General features: G+C 35.1%; 1 protein-coding gene across 3 annotated transcripts in view; it reads left to right on the top strand.

Annotated features, from left to right (window-relative positions):
• Positions 1-19,085, top strand: part of HECW2 (HECT, C2 and WW domain containing E3 ubiquitin protein ligase 2) — a 320,650-nt gene that overhangs the window by 246,309 nt on the left and 55,256 nt on the right. For all 3 annotated transcript variants that reach the window (XM_036237069.1, XM_036237068.1, XM_036237070.1), the window contains 3 exons: positions 4,984-5,118; positions 8,366-8,468; positions 10,012-10,108. In XM_036237069.1, the coding sequence (XP_036092962.1) occupies positions 4,984-5,118; positions 8,366-8,468; positions 10,012-10,108 (335 nt within the window). The remainder of the gene's footprint in view (positions 1-4,983; positions 5,119-8,365; positions 8,469-10,011; positions 10,109-19,085) is intronic.

Here is a 19,085-nt window from a genome sequence, read left to right on the forward strand (position 1 = left end):
CTTCTTTTTAGTCTGTGTCTTTTAATCTGAAGTGAGTCTCTTATAGGCAACACGTAGGGGTCTTGTTTTCCTTTCCATTCATCCACCGTTTAGTCGGAGCCCTTAATTCTTTTCCATTTGAGGTACTTATTGATAGGACTATAGTTGTTACCATTTTTATTCTTGTTTTTGATACATGTTTTTTCTTCTTAAAGAAGTCCCTCCAACATTTCCTGTAATACTGGCTTGGTGGTGATAAATTCCTTTAGCTTATTTTTGTCTGGAAAGCTCTTTATTTGTCCTTCAACTCTAGATGATAGCTTTTATGGATAAATTATTCTTGGTTGTATATCCTGAGTCTTCATCCTGTCGAATATTTTGTGCCAAGCCCTTCTGTCCTGCATAGTTTCTTTTGAGAAATCAGCTGCAAGTCTTATGGGTGTTCCCTTGTATGCAATTATTTGTTTTTCTCTTGCTGCTTTTAGTATTCTTTCTTTGTATTTAATCTTTGGCATTTTAATTATGATGTGTCTTGGTGTGAGCCTCTTTGGTTCCCTGGTTTTTGGAATTCTCTGAGCTTTCTGGGGTTTTATGTCCATTTCCTTCATCAGGTTAAGGAAGTTTTCCATCATTATTTCTTCAAACAGCTGTTCAACATCTTGATTTTCTTCAGGAACGCCAATCAGACAGATATTTGGAGCCCTTATAGTGTCCTATATGCTCCTTAAATTATTTTTATAGTCTTGGCATCTTTTTTCTTGCCATTCTGATTTAGTGTCCTGATTGGCTTTCCTGGTCTCTTTAAGGTGGTTCCTTAAGTTGTGAGATCCCTGGGCATTTGATACTCTTTTTTTTTACTTTGTTTATTCCTTTGTTTATCCCATTTAATATACTTTTCATCTCGGATAATGTATTCTTCATTTCTGACTTGTTCCCTTTTATAATTTCCACTTCCATTTTTATGTTTTTTTATCTGTTTGTTGAAGTTCTCACTGAATTTATCTACGCTTCCCAAAACGTCATTGAGCATCTTCATAACCACTTATTAGATTACCTGACTCCATTATATCTGGAACTCTGTTTTCTTCTCTCATATGGCTTCTGCTTCTTTGTCTTCCCATTTTGGCTGCCTATCTGTGTCTGTTTCTATGTACTAAGCAAAGCTCCTAAGTTTCCCAGTCTTATTTGTGGATTCGTGAACTAGGTGTCCAGTGGCACAGTAAGAGAAGGCTCAGCTACAGGCCAAATTTAGCTCAATTCTCTACCCCTCCAGGGCCACCTGTTAAGATTCAGTAAGCAATCCATAGATGCTGTGCTTATTGTTGCCTCAAAAGGCCACACCAGAAACCAAGGCCAGCTTCCTCCACGGTGAGTCTAGGTGCTGCTCAGCAAGGAGCACCTGACTTGCTGAGGACACACCTGGATATGGCTTAGGTGGGGCCAAGAGTTGGGGAAGGCGGAGTTTCCGGGAATCCTCTGGGCAGAGTGACATCTGTTATCCAGTCTGATGACCTCACAGCCATGGTGCACTGTGTCTGCGTGCTGGGCTGGGGAGAGGGCTCGACAGGTAACAATGGATACCACCAGCACTTCTGTACGGAGTAAGTCTCCCCTAGACCCACAGTCTGACAATGTCTTCCTGTAAGTCACTGGTGCCCTCCACGTGCAGCCTAATCAGCATTGGTGTTCAGAGCGAGCAAGTCCATAACCGCGGATACCCGATTGCAGACGTGGCCCCTTTAAGAGGCGTCAGCCGCTGCTACAGCCTCCATCTCACCCCGTGTTCTTGCCCCATCCTACCCTCTACCATTGCAGGATGTTTTCTTGGGTTTCTCCCTAGATGTATCACTTGTTTATCAAGATCCCAAGCGATTTTTCCTTGCTGTTGCTCCCTGTTTCCGTCACAAACATGATTTGGTCACCAGAGGGATGAACAGAGCCTCTTTCATCTATGCCATTTTCATTGCCCTAGAAGGATTTTTTTTTTTTTTTTTTTTTTTTTTTTTGTAAAAAGTCTCTTGGGTAAGTGGATTGTCTAGAAGAACTATGTGACATTCTGTTTACATCTCATTGGTCAGAACTTAGTCTGGGTCACACATACCTACAAGACCTTGGGAAGTGTAATTTCACTGGAGCCTGTGCATGGACTGTAACAAGAAACATGTGAGCCTTAGAAAAATGTCTTAGAAGTTAAAGCTGTTATTAGTAATAACGAGAGTAACTGACATTTAAGGGGTCACAGGTACTATGTTCAAAAATGTATATAAACCATTTTATTTAACCTCTCTTTGATGTAGGTGTTATTATTCCCATTTAACAGAAAATAAATTGTAGTTTAAAAGAGTTGAGTAGTTTGCTCAAGGTTATGCCTCTAGTAAGTGGTGGAGCTAGAGCTCAGAACTGGACTTATCTTTTTCTAGATCCCAAACATTTAATCACTATTTTGCCTCCCACTTCTTGAATTTTACTATGTTAGTTTATTTATATCTCCAATGGGATGTTTTAAAACTTTCTATCCTGTTTGCGACTTTATAGGGTTTAGCTCTTTATTCTTTCCACCCAATACACACACGCACACACACACCCTCATTTATTTTTTTCAAATCTTTAAATGTTTCTATGCTTATATAAAAGAATATGACTTTTAATACTTAATTAGCTAATTGTGAGTTGTCTTTCTGTGTTTTGGTCAGGAGTCTACATATTAGAGTTTTGGCAATTTATTATTTACAGAGCACCCTTTCTCTCCCAGATGCAGCCCTAAATCTACTGGGGATAACAGGATGAGTAAGAAAGAGTCCCTACCCTCAAGGCATTTAAATGTAATTCTTTAGAGAATGGATTTTAGACAAGTCTCTTAACATCAAATTATACTATGACACTACATGTAAATCACAATTGACCTAGTTGTGCACACCCATTTGTCCTTATAATTACAAATGCATCATGGTTACCTCTGAATGGCCACCCGTCCCTTCAAAGCATTCCCAAGAAATTAGGTAAACAGGTAATTTTATTTTAGAACTCTGTATTTTTCCCTTAAACAACATGGGTTATATTATTGTTTTAGTAATAAAGCTTAATCTTAATTTACATAAAGTAGATATAGGGTCGATTATAACCTATTATTTTGAAATGTCCATTTGTAAAAATGATTGAATTCCTATTTTATGACATTTTGAATATACAAGTGTAATAGAAACCCAAATCAAATGGGGACCAGTCATGACATTTGAACCAGAGCCTACGAATACAAGGTTTATCATCGGTGTATTTTTTTTTTTTTACAAGATCAGGAAAGAAAGATGTTCCACCTGACAAGTAGGGTAAAAAGAGCATTACCTAGGAATGTGAGGCTAGTGACAAGATATCTATTTAATCTAGTCTTCGTTACCTGGAAATGGGATATTGAGAGAAGGGACTGGCAAGGATTCTAATTCTCTTCATTTCTCTGCTTTGTTTTCTAGTGTATCTACTGCTTAAAGTTATTTCTTTACAAAGAAGTCATGTTTTTTGTTTGTTTGTTTTACTATTTGGGAGTTACCTGCAAATTATTTTGCCCTTTTTTTTTAAATTATGTATATACAGAAATATTTTATTTCATAATGGGAAGGGGACATTTTTTATAAGCATAAATACATTATCTGCCCCTGGGGTTTGCCTGGATCTAGTCATTACTAGTCTTTAAGGTACTTTGTTAATTGTGCTCCATCAGTTTGAGAAGTCCTTTCCTTTTCACTTAGGCTATTTGGCATGTTATCTTGTGCCCTGACACTTGATTTATAGGTAATGAGTCTCCTGGATCTGCTAATAGTCCCTTTTATCTTTGATGGCCTAATTACCTTTATCTGATCATGGAAAATGTATGTTTTCTAATTGCCATTGAGGTCATGGGCTTCATTATTACCTTGAGTGAATTTTACTTTGAAGATTTATACCTTTTGTTTCCTAAAGATAATGATAAATAGCATTCATGTAGAGCTTTAGAATTAAACAAGAATTTTTTTAAAGGCTCCTCTATATTGCGTGCAATTCTTACTGCAGCACTGAGCAAGTGATTTATGCTCATTCATGATTTCATGTCACCAGGGATTCTGCAGTCAACATAAACATGGTTTCCTCCCTCTTCTCACTCATGGGGGAGAAATGTTTATTATAAATGAGGTGACATGTTTATATAAGAAATCTTATGCAAGTGCAGAGAACTTAAGTGGCTTGCGCAGAGTCATTGTATCTCATAGAATTTGTATGGATGTGTGTGATCGATGACTAAACTGGAAAGGCAAGTTGGAAGGAGATTTTAAAGTCTTGGAAAACTGACCAGAGAGCAATGTTTTTTTTCTATTGCTATTGGGTAACCAGTACAAGTTTGGACTGGAGTGGTGATATAATCAAGCATTTAGAAAGAATATTCTGATAGTGAAGTGACAGTTAAATGAATCATGTTGTAGATGTAGAACTGAGACTATTAATATTAACTAATAACATAATTATCTGTATAAAAGTCCTGAAATAATGGGATGGTAGTCAGGACAAATAGAGGAGACACTACAATGGGAAAATGGGGAGGATTTTGTGGCTGACTACATAGGAGAAAGAAAAGAGAAGTCAATGATATTTGTAGTTTCCGGTGATAAGAACTTTGTCATAACTCTGGGTGGTAGTAAGAGCTTAAAGAGCATCAGTTAAGAGAAGCCTAAATGTCCATTCATATGACTTCTTTCTAAGGTCATATCTTTGATGACTATCTCTTAGAGTATTTTCTAAAACCAGGAATAATGTTCCTTCGTGCTCTCTTCATTCGTGATCCAGTTTAAGCGTGGCTTTCTCACTTTGGTCTATCCTGAAGAGGTAAGGAAAAATTCCCCCCAAGGATTTAAAATTAGGAGAAAATGGAGCTAAGATTATTACTCAAAAGTTGGTCTTTTCCCGAATGTGTGAAATGGTAGGTTGGCTAAGACAAGTATGCTGTGTGTGCTGACTGTTGAGTGGATTGTTTCCTAGGCGTTTTTTGTTGACCACAACTCCCGAACCACCACTTTCATTGATCCCCGGCTCCCACTGCAAAGCAGTCGACCCACCAGCGCGCTGGTCCATCGGCAGCACCTGACGAGACAGCGTAGCCACAGTGCGGGTGAGGTGAGTCACCGGCCTTAGGAACTGACCTGTGGCCGATAGAAGCTCCAGGCGCTGTGTGGAATCGTGCTGGCTTTGCATTATTGTTTTATCTTGTTTTCCTTGCTTGACTTAGAGATTATCACTTGGAGGCGGAAAGTGTTGGAATATTGACAGGGCTTGTTTTTAGAAACATACAGAACCTTAACGACGGAATTTTAAAAAGCCAGATATATGAGGAAAGGTTGAAGAAATTAGAGGTTTTCTTAAATTCTGAAGATGGTGAGAGAGAATACATAATATAATAAAAAGTTCAAGAGAGGATGCACACCCTTTAGCACACTTAAGTGCAGCTTCACAGGAAGAAATGAATGTAACTTTTAGTGGGCTAAAATTCGGTAACATGTGGGGAAATTTCCTAAGTAAGGGTTGTGGATTAGATTAAAACCTAGGGCCAAGATGTGGAATTGCGGTGTTCTCACTAATATTCTTTAAAATTAGAAAATATCTGAGAGTTGACTTATGTACTCTAAATGCCCAGAGAAAATGGGCGAAATTAAGAAATATTAAAAGCTCTGCTTTTGTTTACTTTGCTAGCTTGCAGTGACCAGTGGTAACCACATGAGGGCTTTATAATAGCCTTCCTCCCCCTTCCTCCAAAATACCCCTACAACTAAAGAAAATAAAAAAGAACTAATTTCTTCCTGCTTCCCTTTTTCGTTGGCACCTTAAAGAATGGGAATGTTTTAGGTCAAATTTGTTCCTCATTAATACAGATTTATGCTTTGAATATATATCATCACTTAATATACACTGTTTCTAAAAATTCCTTTAAACATATTTAATATTCTTTTCCTGCGTGCCTCTTCCACATCTATATCCATATCATATTTTCAGTATTATATTTTAGGTCAAATATTATTGTATCTTCTGTTATAAGAAAAGATTAGGAATACAATTAATAACTGGATTTGATTCATCAAAATTCCAGTCTTAGAATTCCCTCTCATGATTTACATACTTGCTCTAATGCATCCTGTGTGTTTGCTGGTTATAAGTGCAGACACAGAAGAGTTTATATGAGAAGCTCATATAAAAATAATATACAAATTTATTGCAGGATGAGGTATCCACAAAAATATTTATGTTTTATGAATAGCTAATAAATCTTTACCTTGCTGTCATATAAACCATTAGTGGTGAACTAGATGATGCTAACAGCATTCCTCTTAAAAGCAGAATAGACCTCTCACCTTTAGACCTTGTGCATGATATGTAGCATGGTTAGGGCCCTGCCTGACTTTATTACGCGGGCAGTGCACTTTAGCCGTTTGCCTTAGCTTGCCTTCACAGTATAAAGCTGACCGTTCAGTCTGGTCAGGACTACATGCACAAGATTAAGAACTACACTTACATTTTCTTTCAACCCCTCTGCCGCAGAATTTGAATTATTTTCGTGGTCTAATAGCAGTCTATTGTGGGAGAGGGATCCTAAGGTACACATTAAAATTTGAATAAAGATTTCCCTTTTGATGGAAACTGAGCAGTGGACCAGAGATACTGCATAAAGACTCAGCATTCGGCCCCAGCGTTGTTAAACTTTTGAGGAGAATGTGCTTCCTGGCTCAGTCATCAGAAGCATGAACATCCTATAGGTATATGCACATTTGTCACTGTCTGATGGTCTAGTTCGAAGAAGTGGGGTGTCAAGGAGAAGACCTTTGGCTGTTCTGGGAAATGATGATACATAGCAACATTCTAACAGAAGGGAAAATACATGTTGGTGTATTAAATAATAAGTTCTGTGAGTAACAAACAAAGTGTAGTTAATGATTGAATCTCTCCAAGAGTGACTGGCTTTATTCCTCAAAGCTAATAACTCAGGAGAAGCAGAGTGAGACACTCTTAGTTACATACACAAGTCTTTCCAGACACTCTCTTACACTTATTTAGTAAATATTCCAGGTAGTAGAAACTTTGGTATCTCTTCCATCCAACAAATTAATACTTACCAAACATCTACAGTATAGAAATGTGTGTTCCTGTGTTCTTATTAAAAAGAGAATATCTGAAACTAACCATAATGCAAATAAATAAAAATAGGAGTGAAAAATGCTTTATAAACTGTTAGTAATGGCAGCTGCTTTATAAATGTATACCAAGTGCCATGGCAGCTCAGAGAAGGTCACACTTAATGACAGCTTGAAGTTAAGGAAAGGCTTCATCCAGGAGCAACTGTTTGAACTACACTTTGAATGAGTGAGAGCATTATTGAAGGATAAGCAAGCAGCGTAGGGTGGGGATGATATTTCCAGTTTTAGGGCCTTTAGGAAAACCCTCACCAAACACCGAACTGACGCAATATGATAAAATGTTTGTGAAGGTTTGAATGGGCAGGAGTAGAAGCTAGCTCTATTTTAAAATACCAATTTATAAATCCAGCATGTTATTTTATTTTGCCTTTTGTTCTCTTATTTTCTTATACTACTGTTCTAATGTCATCTTAAAAGACTTCTGTAATATGTGGGGAAATGCTAAAACAGAAGCTAAAGCCATGTTAGTTTCTGGTAAGTATTAATAGATATTTTTGTTTATCTACTTGTATATATGAGTTTCTAAATCTGTAATAGGTACAATAAATAATTCAGGTCAGGGCAACCTTATTTAGCTCCTCCACACCTGCTATGATTAGCTCCCTGGTGTGGGAGGTTCAAACCAGAAAGAGCTGTTGTGCTGAGTGCTCTAATAGGCATATAAAATTGCCTCTAAGAAGATAATACACCAACTCAAAAACCCACATGAAGAGGGCTGCTCTTTGGCCTCTCTGCTGAGGCAGGGAATTCCCCTACCTGCCATGGCCAAAAGAAGGCATATCCTGGCACAGCTGGATATATTTTGGACTGCCTAGGACTTCTCCCTGAATACATTGTTGCAGATTTGTGTTCTGTCAAGGCAGAAGTTATTCCTGATAAACAGGTCTGCTGTTTAACATCTAAAGCCCCAATAATTGTAAACATATGGAACTGCTCCTCTACCACTGGCTAAATAGTCACTGCCCCAGCCCCTCTCAGGGACCTGGATGCCCCAACCCTTCCACTCAATTCAGCAACCAAAGCAGAGCTTTTGAGAATAATTCTTAGCTGGCATCAGTTCCGTTCAGTTGGTACTTACCAATACTCGTCGTCAAGTATTTTGAACAACTTGGCTCCGGTTGCTGATATAAAGTACTCTGAGTCTTGGGGCAGACCATAAATGATGCTTGTGTTTGCAGGTAGGAGAAGATTCTCGACATGCAGGACCACCAGTTCTTCCCAGGCCGTCCAGTACATTCAATACAGTCAGTAGGCCACAATACCAGGACATGGTTCCAGTGGGTATGTCAGCCCTTTCCAGAAATCTTTATCTTTGCTTTTCATGTCAGTTTGTACCATGCATTCTGTGCTGTGCTTCCCTGTTGTCAGCCTGCTACTTTTGCCCTGTACTGAGAAACTGTTCTATTATCCCTAAGAAATTGATTTGATTCTCAAAGCACCTGTGTCTTACAAAATCCTATAGGAGGAGATTTTTTTTATACTATATCTTTTCCAAGCAGACCTATTATAGAGGATTGTTGACATTAAAGAAAAATAAGTCTTTAAGGCAACTGTACTATGTGGTAATTTCAAATTAGGCATTTGGATAAGCATATATACTTGATATGTATTAATGCTTGGACAAAATTTCAGTGGGATGTGAGCCTGTAATCACCTCACAAAATACAAAAGCAATGATAGCACATCCTTAAGGATTTTTGTAGCAAATTTCAGAGTAAAATGGTAAAATAAAAATTAATGGCTGTAGGCAAATAAGCCTAAAGAACAGCTTTGATTGTTATTAAGATGATAAGGTCGAAGTAGGTCAGTTGTCAAACTTGGAATCCCTAAGGCAGGTGGAGTGGACAGGCTGGCAAGGGAACATAGGAGCTCCCTGCTCCATCTTAAATTTGAATGGCTCTCCGTTTTCTGTTTTTACTTTAACATTTTTACTTTTTTAAGAAAAACTTTACCATGAAATGTAATGTAATGCTCATGGCTTAAAGGAGTTTGAAAGCCAGTGGATAAGAAAATTCTTGGGTCAAAGTAAGCAGATTTTGCTTGATTATGTCATTACTAAGAGGATATTAAATACTCAACATAGAATTTTAAAGTACTATAAAATTGTTGCTCAAGAAATTATCTAGTATCTGATCGTGGATAGAATGTGAAAAAATCATTGACGAATTTTAATTATAGAGGCAGTTTTATGGTTGATATATGCTGAAATATGCAGTTAGGGACACTTCGAATTTGACGGTGAGATTCCATGTCAGCAAATAGTATTTTTAAAAAGTTTATTCATATTTATCTAAAATGTATATATGTAGGCAGCATGATGCAACTAAATTTGAACTGGCAAATGCCTAAAGAATTATACTTCTTTTGTTTGACCATTTATTACTTTAGGTAAGCCATTTTTCTCAATCATATTTATGGACACAAAAGTCATGACTAAACTGGATTTCTGCATGGCTGATATTTAATCAGAAGATAGTTTTTCATTTCTAACAGTTACTTATAAAGTTGATTTTGGTACGCATTAGCTTAAAACAATCAGTGTCTAGAATCTTGTTTGTGATCTCATCTTGCGATTTGATGATAAATATGGCTCATCAAATGAGTTTAATGAGTGCTTAAGTAAGTCACACCTAATAAATCTATGTTTGATTCTCATATAACAGGGTAGACACAAACTGGGACTTTAACTTCTGTAGTGGCTGCAAACTTTGACTTTGAGTACAAGGAATATTTACCAGAAAAATTGATTTTGTAAAGTTTGGATTTATATGAACTAAACTAATACCAGATTTTTAAAATATTGCTATATTTTCTGATTTTTCAGCTTACAATGACAAGATTGTTGCATTTCTGCGCCAACCCAATATCTTTGAAATTCTACAGGAACGCCAACCTGATCTTACCAGGAATCACTCACTCAGGTAACCATAATATTGGCATTTGGTTCAAGTTGTGTAAGCCCAACTCTTAAATCTTCAGTAACAATGAAAATCTTATTGGAAATTCACTCTTTTTTTCTGGCATTCTGAACAAAGTCATCTTGTAACAGATACTTTATGTCATCAACATCAGGTCACTGTAGTCCTGGCTTTTCTCTATTAAGTACAAAGATTGATTAAAATTAACTAAAGAACCTAGAACCCTCTTAAAGGTTATGAAAAAGAAACAAAAATTCACAGCCAAGAATGTATCCTAGATGTGCAGAGTATAATGAAAATAATAAGACACTAACCTTTTTGAGTATAAGTTGAGTAAACAAAAGTAACATAGAGTTTATTGAATTGAGACTTATTAAATCCTAGACTTGGTAGTCACATTTTTCCATAATAAAAACACAACAGAAACCAAGGAGGGAATCTGATACTCTCCACAGTCCCACATTCCTCTGCATGAACCCTCTCTTCTAAACAACTTTGCAATACATTGTGGTTCAAGCCCTGTTTTATCTTCCTGAATGCATGCTGTTCCTTTTCCCTTGCAAGTTTTTCTTCTCTGTGTTGGGCAAGAAAGATCTTCCCTTTAAAACTTGACACAAGCTACCCCTACATGAAGATGTTCAGCTCTGCTGTGGACTCTTATTCTCATGATCAAGGCTGGTATATTGCTCAACCTCAGTGTTACAGCAAGATGGAAGAACGATGAGTTAATGCTGAAAATCTGATATATCTCAAAGTCCATTTGATTTACATGCCACCTTTACTGGTAGAAATATGTTTGCCCAATCATGCCATCCTGACTCACAGCAGTGATTCACAAATACTACTCGATTTAGTTGTGCCAAACTGTTACCAGGTCTTATCTCCCACAACTTCTTTCTTGTCCCTGAATTTATAACTCCTGTCCTCCCACAGACTGCCCAGAAATTTAAATTGGGTCTGGGACAGAGCTCAAGCATTTAAATTTTAAAAACCATATAATTCAGTGGGACAGCCAGGTGTAATAAGCTCTGGTCCAGACACTAATTTGATAATTAATCGTGTAACAAATTGAGTTGTCCTTACTATTTTGGTTATGTGACTTTTCTGCTTTAATAAGACTTTTCAGGTCTTTATGCTTTATTTCGAATTAGATTATAAGCTCATTACAAATGAAGATGTTTCTCAACTCATAATTATTTCTCCTCCTCAAATATCTAGAATAGCACTTTTCATATAGTGAATGTATGTATGTGAGTGTGTGTATATATACGTAATAAATTACCGAATATCCTTTTTGTGATGTTCTCAGTCTCTCACAGCTTTTTTTTTTTTTTTTTGAGGTATAATTGACATACCACATTATGTTAGTTTCAGGTATACAACATAATGATTCCATATTTATATATCATGAAAAATGATCACCACAGTAAGTCTAGTTAACATCCATGACCATACACAGTTACAGAATTTTTTGTATGATGAGAACTTTTAAGATCAACTGTCAGCAAATTTCAACACAGTATTATAACTATAGTCACCATGTTGTACATTACATCCCCATGACTTATTTATTTCATAACTGGACGTTTGCACCTTTTAACCCCTTGTGCCCATTTCACCCACCCTCCAACCCTGTTAGTCTCTCATATCTTTAAAGCTACCATTACCTTCTAAAGTTCTAAAGGCTAAAGCTACATATAATTTCAAGTATGACTCTATAAAAGTTGCTTATACAGAAATCCTAGTTTCACATTGGTTAACATCTAACTTAAGTTTCAGTGCTCTACCAACTTGGTAAGAATTCTATTCTAAATCACAAAAAAATTATAAAAATGATACAGGTTATCATTTTGTATATTTGTATGTTATGGCATCCACTCAGTAATTTGTGATCCCCAGGAAAATCTTGTGTGTAGGAACTTCTAGTTAATAAAACTGCAGACATGAGCTCCTCAGTTGTCTAATGAGAGATATTAGAGACTCTGGGCCACAAAGCAAAACAAAATCCCTCTTCTTGTGTTAATCATAAAATAAGGAGAGCTCTATTTTCTCTCTTTTCTACCAACTCCAGCCCCAACACACACACACACACACACACACACACACACACACACACACACACACACACTTCTAATCAATATCTGTTCTTCTGAAAGTCTCCCACCCCCCACAAAAAAGAGTAAGAAAGTGGAAACTCAAAGTTTTTCACTGTTGCTCTGCTCCGCACATTATTATTTACACGAATTTAACATATCTTCAAATCTTCACTTTCAGAGAAATCAAATGATTTAATCTACCTGAATAGGCCACCCAACATTATCATTATTCTTTAAGGACTTGACAGAACCTTAACGGATCCTAACAGGGAAAAGCTGCAGACCCCCTTGGTAGCTTCCAGTTTCATTTTTGTTTTTCTTTCTGCTTCTTAGAGTCTTAAAATTTTTTAATCTCTTAAAGATTGCTGAAGATTTTTATTTATTAGTGACTCCAGTGTTCAGTTAAGCAGTCTTTCTTCTAAGGAAGATCTCACATGGTAATCAGTTGCTAGGAAATTATTTGATAGGTTTTGAAATAAATTTCCATCTTATTCCAAAACTTATTTACAAGTTTTATTTATACTTTCTAAAATTGATTACAGAATTTGACTGTAAAAATCATATGCAGTCATGACAAGTAGGAGGAAGTAGGAACTTAAATCAGTGAGATAATGCCATTCTTCTTACACAGAATGTGTATATCGTAACACTTGTATTTTCTGAAAAGCTTTTGGTAGTTAAGCATTTTACTTATCATAACAACATAATGGGGAAGTTTGTATTATCTAAGAGAACATTCTGTTTCGAATAGTTAAAAACCACATTATAAGAAGTATTCCCACGAATATAGGGGTAGGGAACCAGCTAGGGTTTTTTAATCTCGTGTTTCAGTGATATTTTTGACACGTGATTTATGCATGGAATAGAAGTACTGAGTAACTGTGTCAAAGGTAATTGTGACCCTTATATTTATATCCTGAGCAACGCTTCTCAGTAGCACAGTGGTTCTGTGTACATTCTTCCTCCTCCACAGCACAGCCATTTTAAAGAAATATCCCTTCTTATTTCCTTCACAATGTAATGAGAAAAAGTGTTAGCCCTTGGGAAAGTCAAATAGGTATACTCTTTACTTTGAATTTTTCCTGTTATGCTCGTGATTCCTCCTAAACCAGAGGATAACAAGCAGTTTATCTAGTTTGTATCCATTTGTAGCTCCTCTTCCTGAGACTCCAGTAATGTATCTTTCCCTACAGAATGGCTGTGGTTTCCACGCAATGGGCTATGGCTTTGCTTCCAGCTCTTGTATTTAAATCAGTGCTTCCTTTAACCTTATCTATTATGCAAATGTGAATGCTAAGAAGTTGGCTTCTTCTTCCTTTTTAACCTTAGAGGAGGTTATTTTCTCAGAAAAGTCAATTCCCTAAAGTCAGAACCACCTCCATCAAATGGATAGTGTCTCCACTGGATTCCTATATCTTACTATTGGTTCTCATTGAACGACAGTAGTCATACTAAGGAGCTTTTTGTATGCTGTGACATTAACATAAAGTCTGGAGTCAAATGTTCTAATATTTTATCTGAAAACAAATATATTAATTTAAAAAACAACTTTTTAACGATATTTTATAGGTGAATGTAAAGAATACAAATTCAATAAACTTTTTACTATTAGTATTTGTATAGTATGGTTTTATGAATAAGAATCTAAGTGTTATAAAACTGAATTAAGAATTGAGAATTTCGCCTCTTGTGTGATTATTAGGTCCAGCCATTAAAGCTATTCCCTATACTAGTCCAGCTTTCCCAGGCATCAATGGTAATTATTTTGAGCTCCAGGCAGATTGCCTCCTTGAGTGCTTCCTAAGTAAGTTCTCTTGCTATGAGGATGTAATCTGTGATACTTTTTTTATTCTGGTAAATCGATCCATTCCATTTTTTGTTAATAGTAAGTTAGTAACTTGAAAGTCAAGAAATTCTGAGCCACAAAAGACAAATAGATACATATCTCAGGGTTCACCAAAAAAGAAACAAACACAGACTATGACCTTCTATTTTCTTCCATTATCTTGTTTTAAAAGCTCTGAAATTATGTTATTGCTCAATTATACTCTTATTTTTTTATTTTAAAAATAGCACATGCCATTGTAAAATTCTCAAACAATACAGAATTTTATGAAATAAAAAATTAAAGTTTCCAAAAGCTGGCTTTTATAAAACAAACCTCAGTGTTCAAAATACCTAACCTATTTCTTGTCCATTTTTTAGCAAGTGAATTTTTCTGCATTTAATATTGCACTGGAAATATTAATCTCAGCTAACACCTGGGCTACTTGGTCAAATAGCATAAATTTACTTCTGCCGATCCTTATGCATTTTCCTGTTACAACCTGCCTGACCCTCGCTCATTGTGTTCTAATTTGTTCTCTACTCATTTGTATGTCTGAAACCAACATGACAAATTTTTTATCCTTGTTGTACTACATTTAGATAACAGGAAATCTGGATTGAAACTATTTTTTTTCCTGTGGACCATTCATATAGGCGTAATTATTGAATTCGTAAAAGCACCTGATAAAATAATTTATCGACACCACATAGTAATAGTCATTGGAGGGTCCTGGTCTGTCTCTCACTAGGAGACCAGCATTAATAATGGCTCTTAGGAAGTGGTAGAATATACATCTTAAAAGTTCAGGTTTAGGGTCAGACAGACTAGCTTGAATTCTGACTCTGTAATTTACTGTCCAGATGACTTTGAATTAAGCATTTAACCCCTCCAAAGTTATTGTAGTTTCCTTATCTGTAAGATGGGTGTAGGAATTTCTAACTTGCAGGGTCTTTGTGAAGATTAAATGAAATAATTTATTTAAAGCACTTAGTACTGTGTAAGCAGCATATAACAAATTTAAATTAATATTATATTAGTAGTCTGTTCTACCTTATTGCGTCACAAAGACTCAGTTTAAAGTAATTTGCCTGTAAATTTACTCTGATTCTCAAAACCACTATTCCTAAGATTGATCGTGTATATAAGAGGAACGATGTGATCCTGTGGGTACAGTTAAAACACTGAAAGAGTCTCTTGAGTTCCATGGTTAACTTCTGTGTAAGAAGCCTTTCCAGTGTTGTGCTCATGCTGTTTCCTGCAGAAAACTTTGCTCTAAAATCTTTTACATGTATACGATGCTCCAAGTCTACAGGGAGACCTGAGCCTCTGGCTCCAGGTTCAGCAGAAATCACTGAGTATCAAAACACCATGGCCCAGTGTCATTGAGATAACATTTCAGAAGACATCCAAAAGTGTATTAAAACATCTTCACAGACAACTAATTTTGTAAATCTCATGAGAAGTTCGGGATTTTGCTACATAGGACTGTAAGGAACATAGATCCTTACACCATGTCATCTATTAGTCTATGGCTTTTGTAAAAGGAATAATTGCTACTCATGTTTTTTTTTTTTTTTAAATGGACCTGTTAATTTATGTTTGTTTATAGGTTTTAGACATATTTATCCTATATGTGTCTTTTCATATTTCTCATGCATGGAATCTTATATAACTGGATAGTCAATCAATTTAAGATTAAAAAGGCCCAGAAGAACTCTTATAGCCAAAATTAGTTTAAATTCTTTTAAAGTTTCATACCCAGGTGTTTATTAAATCATTTTCCCATAAAATAGTTCCCTGGTATGACTTTCAAAGATTTCCTACCTTATAAACATATTCGTTCATCCACTGAACATTTTGCTGAAGAGTTGAATTTTCTTGCTAACAAATAGTTCATTAAGGATTTGCAAACCATTTTCTAGCTTGAAGAATAGTCATATTTTAGGTATATCTGTTGAGTGTTAATTTTTGCTGTATTCTGTTATATTTCGCAAGAAAAGAGTTCTGCAAAATGTCATCATTCTTTATAGTTCATCAGAAATGGACTCTGTGTAGACCAAAGAAAAATGTCAGTACTGAATCAAGCCTCAATGCTTTCCTCAAATTCAAAAGGATAATAAGCCATTCTAAAATCATAAAAAAACAGTACATGTTGCATTATAATTTATGATAGCACAAAATGATGTTAATGAAATCTGCTTTTTATATGTTTTTAGATATATTGCTAAATTATCAGTGAATCAGAAGTATTTCTTACAAAACGTGAAATATACATCTCCCTATATTAATAATGCTTATTTTTTTTTCTTTTTTGTCTCTCTCAATGTATTTAAATAGTCATGGAAACTATCTTCAGAAAAATTAACTAAGCTAAAATTAAAATCTCCTTGTTTCATATACATTGTCCTACATACAAATAGATACTATTATACATCCCATTGAATAAATGATTACTTTCAGTTCTTTCGGGGCATATTTTACAGAAAACATTCTTGCATGCCCATCAGGGTGCCATTGTACTAAGAATCAGGTATCCTATATCTGACTTTTATAGTTTATAATAGAAATGGCATAATAGTACAATCTGTGCTTAAAATGTTTAAAAACATCTTGTATTTTCTACCTTATTTATTCTTATAGACATATATTCCAAATCAAGTGCAAGGTATATGAAGTCAAGGTATATATCTTACTTATCTCTTTAATTTTCATAGGACATCACATCTTATATTGCATAAAGTGGGTATTTGACAAATATTTGGTAAATCAATCAATTTCATAGGCACTTAAGTCCCGTATTCGGGACTTGATGATAACACTTAAAACAATTTATCCTGAAAGTCAAGTTGCTACTTTTCAGTTATGCAGAATCACATATTTAAACATACAGAATCTATCTTTTTAATACAACAACTTATATCTCTTTGTATATTCTAATATGTCATTTTAGATCTAGGAAGTGACAGCATAACAATTTATTTTGAAAACTTGGCTAAGTTTCTCTAGCATGTAGCATTTTTTTGAGGTTTGATATGAATTTTTGAATAATGTTCTCAACTTTTAGGATGCATTGGGATTATAATGGTGATTGTTTTTTATTTTGAAGTTACTATGGATATAATTAAAATATTTATAGTTTTCTATAACTGTAACATTTTTTCACATATTCAACCTCTTCATTTCTTACAATAAAACTTTCTGGTTTATTTATTTAGGAGCTCATTATTTCTTGTCTAGATTTCCCCAAAGTATTTTATGTTTTTGCTTCTGTTGTGGGTAGACTTTATTTTAAGTCTTCTAAATAAGACTACCAAAATGTAGGAAAGTATTGGTTTTTATAGTACTATTTTCTAGAAATTAGTACTTCAAGTTTTTTTTTTCTTGCCTTTACATTTTATATCACTGTTTAAAAAACACCGTCATGTCCCTATCTATCCCTTTATATGCGGTTTAACTGGCTTATTCATTCTAATTGCTTCGCATCAATCAATTTTTTTTGTTTGTTTTAATATGTAGTTATTTTAAAATAAAATTACAGGCAAGTATAACATAGTTTCAATTTCTGAATATATTTTCAGTTAAAACACTTGTTATCAAATGCATAATAGAATATTATAATTCATAAGAAAATAAAATTTAGTTATACCTTCTAGTATATCCTAGATATTAATTCCTCGGAATAATGATGGACTGAGGGTTCAAGCTGTTAGAATGCCTTAGGTAAGATGTCTATAACCAGGTTCTTTTGTATGTAATAACTAAACTCCTTTTTTAGAGTCCGTAATGGTTTTGCTTCATATAGAATTTTACTGTATTGAGAATAATGTTTTTCATTATCTATTGAATTATGAGAAATGTGAAGCCTTTATATGTGTTATCTCTTTGTTATTCATAGCATTATTTCAGTTTTATAGAGGGACCAGTATCTTGTCTACTGCACATCATAGAAGTATTCAATAAATATTTGTGGTATTAACCAAGGTAAACAGCATGAATAAAACAACTTGACAACAACAGAAACAGGGAAGTCAGTCATAAGGCATTTAATTTGGGTCTATTTTCAATAAATTATACTGTCTATTGAAAAAGGAATAAGTAATTATGAAGCCTATCTAATAATATATTCAATAGCTAAAAATTATTGAATACTACCATGTAAAAGGTTCCATGCTATGTATTTTATTTGTAATCATTCATTTAATCCTTTCCACAATCCGTTGAGGCAGGTACTGTAACTATACTTATTTCAAAATGAAGAAACCAGCAAAGAGAATTAAGTAACTCTTTAAGTTCCGATCAAGAAACTCATTTATATCTATTTACAACAAATTTTTCCCTGAAACTTATAGCTCATTAATGTCAATTCTGTGTGTCCATAAAAATCATATGACTGTAATGGACCAAATCTAACCTGTATAATGGGAAGTAGAAAGAAAAGTTGATCTTTTTACTGTTTGACTCTATCCTTCAAGTCAGACCATACCCTTTGACTGAAATAAAAAGGGTGAATGATCAATGCTAACTTTTCTTTCTTCACTTTATACAATTAGAGAATTCATGGGGATTTCTCTAAAATTGCCCTCAGGCAACTTTTTTTTAAATGTGTTTTTGAAGGTGTCCCTGCACTGTATTTGCAGGAACCATGTGTGTGCAGAATCTGCAATCCAGAGAGTTTTGTGGTTTAGAGGCATTGCTGCTTCTGATTGTTTTTGGTCATGTGCCCTTCTTTAACTTCACTAAAATGTTGGTTGGTTTCGATGAGAGTATTTTCTGTGGGAATTCCGGTCTTAAGACTATGTTCATTGTCCTCAAATGATCTTCTGCTAGAGTTTATCTTCTGGGGTGCTTTGTGGCCTGGAGGAAGTGGTTACAAAAGGCTAAATATTATGGGCATCTGAGGGACAAACATAGCCGGCAGCTTTTCCCTGAGGTCATCACTAAACAGTTAAAGCATCTTGTTATAACAGTTGTGTTTTCTTTTAAAGATTACCGCTTTACCTGTCTTTGAACTTCCCTCAGTGGGTCTTGTTTTAGTTAATAATCTGATGTCAGCTTT

Source organism: Rousettus aegyptiacus, unplaced genomic scaffold (genome assembly GCF_014176215.1).
Source record: "Rousettus aegyptiacus isolate mRouAeg1 unplaced genomic scaffold, mRouAeg1.p scaffold_m13_p_2, whole genome shotgun sequence".
Lineage (NCBI taxonomy): Eukaryota > Metazoa > Chordata > Mammalia > Chiroptera > Pteropodidae > Rousettus > Rousettus aegyptiacus.